At 48.6% G+C, this 6,316-nt stretch overlaps 1 protein-coding gene across 1 annotated transcript in view; it reads left to right on the forward strand.

Annotated features, from left to right (window-relative positions):
* The window catches only part of TIPRL (TOR signaling pathway regulator), a 37,958-nt gene extending 36,454 nt beyond the window's left edge, over positions 1-1,504 (forward strand). Inside the window, exon 7 of the mRNA XM_072830493.1 lies at positions 1,431-1,504. Within this exon, the coding sequence (XP_072686594.1) occupies positions 1,431-1,478 (48 nt within the window). The 3' untranslated portion in view covers positions 1,479-1,504. The remainder of the gene's footprint in view (positions 1-1,430) is intronic.
* The last annotated feature ends 4,812 nt before the right edge of the window (positions 1,505-6,316 follow it).

Below are 6,316 nucleotides of genomic sequence, written 5' to 3' on the forward strand. Positions count from 1 at the left end.
TGCCTTTTTGAACCAGGGTTGCAGCAGTGCCTACGAAGAGAACTGGACTCAGAATATATTTTGAAGGCTGGATTTAATGGATTTCCTGATAAATTCAACATGAGGAATGAAAAAAATGGAGGGATTAGGGGGATGTTTAGATTTTTGTCTCCCCAAGTGGGGAGATGTCAGTGGAAACAGGCAGGAAAGACAAGTTGGGGGGATGAAGGTTCTGTGTGAACATGTTGGGTCTGGAGTGGCTATGGGCCATCCACATGGCAATGTGTATGTGGCTCACATGTGCTTTCATGGGTAGTGAAGTGTGCAGTTCAGGAGATGTCTGAGCTGAAGAAAGAAGCTGGGAGATATTCACCAACACGGGTCACGTTGAAAGTCACAGCAGTAGGGCAGCCCGGGTGGCTCAGCAGTTTAGCGCCGCCTTGGGCCCAGGGTGTGATCCTGGGGACCCGGAATCAAGTCCCACATCGGGCTCCCTGTATGGAGCCTGCTTTTCCCTCTGCCTGTGTCTCTGACTCGTGTCTCTGACTCTCTCTCTCTGTCTCTCATGAATAAATAAATAAAATCTTAAAAAAAAGAAAGAAAGAAAGAAAGAAAAAGAAAGAAAGAAAGAAAGAAAGAAAGAAAGAAAGAAAGAAAGAAAGAAAGAAAGAAAGAAAGTCACAGCAGTGAGAGGAAAGAAAGATCTGCCAGTGGGAAGGTAGAAACCAGAGGAGTGTGGTGTCATGGAAGCCAAGCAAAGAGCACAATGTTTTAAAAAAGGAGTTGGTAGAGTGTCTGACTCTCGGTTTCAGTTCAGGTCATGATCTCAGGGTTGTGGGTTTGAGCCCTGTGATAGGCTCCGCAGGGAGTCTGCTTGAGACTTTCTCCCCCTCTCCCTCCCCATCGCTTGCTCACTCTCTCTCTCTCAAATAAATAAATAAATCTTAAAAAAATTTAAAAAGGAGTTGTCACCTGTGTTGAATGCTCTAAGGTAATATGACAGAGTTTCTATCAGCAGCATGGAGGTATCACCGACTTTGACACAGTTTTGAGGGAGTGGGGGGAGCAGAAGCCAGACTGGGCCATGAAACCAAACATGGAGATAACTATTTCAACAAACCTGCTCTCACAGAATTGGGCTGGTGGCTGGGGAGCTGTGGGGACAGTCATGTCTGTGGTGGTAACAGTCTAGGGATTAGTTGGGTGGTTCAAAAAGGGATAACCAGCAGAGCAAGCAGTGCCACTGCAACGAGGGTGATTTAAAGCCTCATGATTGTTTCTTAGCCATTTCTCACAGTAACTTTGTGAAGAATTGTTAATAAGTTAATAAACCTTATCAAAACAAGGTTCCAGAAACCAGAAATAATCTAGTTTCTTTCCTTCCATGCTTAACTACCTCGCTTCCCTCAGTGATTCACAAAATACTAAATTCTTTATTATTATTTTTTCAGATTTTATTTATTCATGAGAGACACACAAAGAGAGAGGCAGAAACCTAGGCAGAGGGAGAAGCTGACTCCCTGCAAGGAGCCTGATGTAGGACTGGATCCCAGGATCCCAGGATCACAGCCTGAGCCAAAGGTAGATGTTCAACCGCTAAGTCACCCAGGCCTCCCCAAATACCAAATTCTTTCTTCAGTCTTTCCCTTGAGTGCACACTTAGCTGTCCCTGGGATGTGATAGTCATGTAAATGTGAGGCCTGTTCTTGTTTTAGAGCTTTAGTGAGTTGCATTATAACTGCAGTGTCAGGCGGTGCTTGTGGAAAATCTGCCTGTCCTGGTATCATCTCCAGTAAACATCTTTAGGTATGTGGGTTTCCCTATTTATGATGTATTTAGGGCACTAGCAGAGGAAACACCTAATTGGATTTGAAGGCTGGACCTAGTGTTGCGGTGACAGGCCTTGCAAGGTATGGGTGTGAGACCTGAATCTGTCACAAGCAGAAATAAAAGCCCATTATGGCAAATATTACCCTGTCTCGATGTGGATGTCCTCCAAAGCATAGCTTGTCCTGAGACAAGCACCAGGGGCAGGTAGTTTGGAAGGTAATCTCAGGAGGAACAAGTTAGAAAGTAGGGAAAGAGATAAAGGAGAAAAGGCAAAAAGGTGGAGTGCCAGATGCAGAGGTCCTGCTGTGATCACCTGGGCTTAATATTGCTGGAGAATTCTGAGATACTGTGTGGACCATGTCTCAGATTCGCCCACCAGAGGAGGGGTGGCTGGGCCATTTATATCTCCATCCTGTTAACTCCCCCATCCCAGCTCCAGGGTGGTAACACCCCGCCCCCAAAACACACACGTGCACACATGCGCACATGAAAAGGCACTTGAGGATGTCTACCCCAGGTGTAGGTGGATTCAGGTAGGTAAGGGAACATGAGGTGGGGCGTTATGACACAGCCCATGTTACAACCTCCAAATTTATGTATTGCAAAAGATATCCCCTGCAGTGGTGACCAGAAGAGTCTTGTTGGTATTAACTCCAATTCTGGGTACTCCTGAACACTTCATGGATTCCTTGGTTTCTGTCCACATAACTCTTCCTTTATCAGTAAGCTGGATTGTAATTGATAAAGGGCCTACAGGGTGGGGAGAAGCCCTGAAGACTAATAATGAGACATCAAGCCATTGCTCTTCAGTAGCCTTTCCTACCTTTCAGTGATCATGCCTCTCCCCGGAGAGCTTTTGGAAAAATTATCCAACCTCTCACCACCACCAAGCTGGTAGGTGTCTGTTTTCCCTTACGCCTGGGGTTCTCAATCAGGGATCCACAGCCAATGGCTGAGCTTCTGGTCTTCATAACCGCCCTAGAACCTTTGTTAACTTTTCTGCATATGGGCATATGAAGAGAGGCTCTGTGGCAGTCATATTCTTGAGAAGGTCTGTGACACCAAAGTAGAATAAGAACCACTATCCTGGTTGGTTAAGCAAGGGTCTTTTTTCTATTGTACTTATTAACTTCATGTAGAAGGTTCGAGAAAAGGCAAGAATGCTCACTGGAAATAGAGGGGAAGCCTGGCTGCCAAAACAAATCCCCACAGGGTAGCACCCCCACCCCCGCCCCCAGAGTCCTCCATACTTGCCACAGGTCCAAGGTCTAACTTGAGATCATGTAGAGGACATCTTCCTAGATGTAGGCTATAATGAGGGAGGCTTCCAGGGAAGCAAGAGATCAGAACAAAGGAATAAAGCTCTGGATTTGCACCGTCCACAACGCCAGGCTCTCACAGTTGTGATGGGGATGTTCCTGCCTCAGGTGGAACCCGGGCCTCAGAACACGTCTTACCTGCTCTGTGTGTAACTGGGGTTTGCCAACCGTGCCTTTGAGTCTCCTGTTGCTCACCTCCAGGATTAGCCAGTCTGAGGATTTGCCTTTCTTTCCCTCTTAGGACATTCAATCTTGATATCTTTAGGTCTTTTTCTTGAAAAATCACCAAGAATGCATATCTCAGCTCCAGTTTTTTCTATGTTAATTTCATACATTAATGCCCACAGTGCCGCCCTTTTTCCTGCTCCCTGAATACAGACTCCTTAGAGACTCTGAGAACCCTTTTTTGTTCTTGTTGAGGGGAGGATGCAATTTGACAAGGCACGGGTAAAATTTCATCAAAAGCCACCTGCTTGTCCACCCTGGCAAGGCAGATGTACAGAAGAGCTGTGCGGGGCCGCGCCCTCGGCCAGGAGGACTTGTTGGCTTCTGCGCCGCTCACAGCACAGTGAGGAGCCAGGACGATGGCTAACCCACGCCATCTGGGCAGGGACCGCGGTAGGTTATTTAGCACCTGCTATGCGTCCCAGGCACAGTGCTTGGTGCTGGCAACGCAAAGACAAATAAGACAGGGTCTGTGACCTGCTGTGACCTCTGTGTGAATGAGAGAAACGGCAGATGAACAAACCAGAGCATACTGTCCTGTTAGGATAGAGGTAAGAGTAAGGTGACTGGGGAGCACTGTGTGTGTGGGGGGAGAAGTGCGGGGGCCCAGGATGGGAAGAGAATAGGCATTTTCCAGGACAAGGTGGGGAGTGGCGTCAGGAACACAGGCAGAGGGAGAAGCAGGCCCCATGCAGGGAGCCCAATGTGGGCCTCTATCCCGGGACTCCAGGACCACGCACCCAGCTGAAGGCAGGCGCTAAACCGCTGAGCCACCCAGGGACCCCATCTTTTTCTTTTTTAAGAAGAAAAAAAATTTATTTATTTATTCATGAGAGACACACAGAGAGAGGTAGAGACACAGGCAGGGGGAGAAGCAGGCTCCATGCAGGGAGCCCGATGCGGGACTTGATCTCAGGACCCTGGGATCAGGCCCTGAGCCCAAGGCAGACACTCAACCACTGAGCCACCCAGGCGTCCCAGGAATTCTGTTTTCTTATGCTTGGAGGCTAGGGTGCGTGAGCAAAAGGAGAGAGGAGTCCCAAAAAGAAGGTACGAATCATCGAGAAGTCGCTCACAATTCAACTGTAGGTGGTGTGGACCCACATGCATTAGCTTCCTGGGGCTGTTGTAAGAAATTACAACAAACTTGATGGCTTGAAACCCCAGAAACTCATTCTCAGGAGAAAGCCTGAAATTGAGGAGGTATTGGTGGGCCTGCGCTCGTGCAGGGGCTTGAGGGGATTCTTTCTCTGCTTCTTCCGGCATCTAGCAGCTGCCAGACTCAAATTCCTTTGCTTTGTGGCCCTTTGGTGTCTTCCCCAGGGTCATCACCTCACCTTCCCTCCCGCTGTGTGAGTATCCCTCCACCTCCTGCTTACAGGATACACATGGATCATGTGGGGGCCACCCGGATACACCAGGATGATCTACCCAACTCTTGATTTTTTTAAAAAATTTATTTATTTACTTATGAGAGAGAGAGAGACAGAGACAGAGACATCGGCAGAGGGATAAGCAGGCTCCCCAAGGGGATCCCGATGCGGGACTAGATCCCAGGACCTCAGGATCATGACCTGAGCCAAAGGCAGATGCTCAACCACTGAGCCACCACGGCGGCCGGCCAACTTGAGATTCTTAATCACGTGGGCTGAAGTCCTTTTCTTTCCCTGCCGTATAAGATAACATTTTTGGATTCCAGACGTTAGACACAGATTATCTTGTGGGGTCAGTTTTCAGTTTTCTGCATTGTGGGAGATTTTAGCAAGGCAACAGCTCAACTGACTTCAGTTCACAAAGATCCCTCAGGCGATGGTGTGGCGCATCGGAAAGGACATCATTTACTAAGAGCTGCGGAACAGTGTGGTGAGTGGAGGGGAGCCACGGCAAGGTCAGTGTGTCTAGCCAGGGTGGCAGCCTGGGGGTTGCTCAGGGAGGGACTCAGGAATCCCAGTGCACGATGCCAAGCCTCAGCGTCCTCATCTGTGAAAGCTGGATTATCACAACTGTACCCACCTCTCGGGCCTGCCGGAGGGAGAGAGCTAAATGTGACACAAGCCAGGTGACGGGCGCATGAGCAGGACTCCCCAAAGCACACTGATTCTGACTTGCATTCTGGAATCAGGCTCCTGAGCACAGATGGCTCGAAAGCGGTGAGATGGGGCACATTCCATCCCCTGGCCTCTGACCGACTGGTCGGCAGAATTCTGGTACTTGGTGGGATGCTTTTGCTGCATTCACAGGCAGAAATCACCTACAAGTCATGCTTTCTTAGACCTCCAGAGCCTGCCAATGACTTTGAACTCTAAATTTCATACACATTTAGCAGGAATAATGCATTTTTCATTTTAAAGTGTATTGTTGGGCAGCCCTGGTGGCTCAGTGGTTTAGCACCAACTTCAGCCCAGGGGTGTGATCCTGGAGACCCGGGATTGAGTCCCACATGGGGCTCCCTGCATGGAGTCTGCTTCTCCCTCTGCCTGTGTCTCAGCCTCTCTCTCCCTGTCTCTCTCTCATGAATAAATAAATAAAATCTTTAAAAAAAACAAAACTAAACTAAAGTGTAGTGTTTACAGGAGCGCCTGGGTGGCTCACTCGGTGAAGTGTCTGCCTTTGGCTCAGGTTGTGATTCCGGGGTTCTGGGATTGAGACCCAGTCCAGCCCCATGCTCAGTGGGGAGTCTGCTTCTCTGTCTGCCCCTCCCCTCTGCTCCTGCACTCTCTCTCTCTCAAATAAATAAAATCTTTTTTTTTAAAAAAGTGTAGTGTTTACAGTCAATCAGTATGTATTAGTTAAGGAGTATGTGCAGTTGACTATGCTTGAGTGATTGTGTCAGGAGGCCAGGCTGGAAAGTCCTTTGGCCCCATTTAAAGGGTCCTTGAGTGTCAGTTGAGGCCTTCAGACTTGACGATGAGGCAGTGAGAGGCCAATGGGCACCCCTGAGTAGAGGGTGTGACCCAATGGAC

The sequence above is a fragment of the Canis lupus genome, chromosome 6 (genome assembly GCF_048164855.1).
Source record: "Canis lupus baileyi chromosome 6, mCanLup2.hap1, whole genome shotgun sequence".
Taxonomy (NCBI): Eukaryota; Metazoa; Chordata; class Mammalia; order Carnivora; family Canidae; genus Canis; species Canis lupus.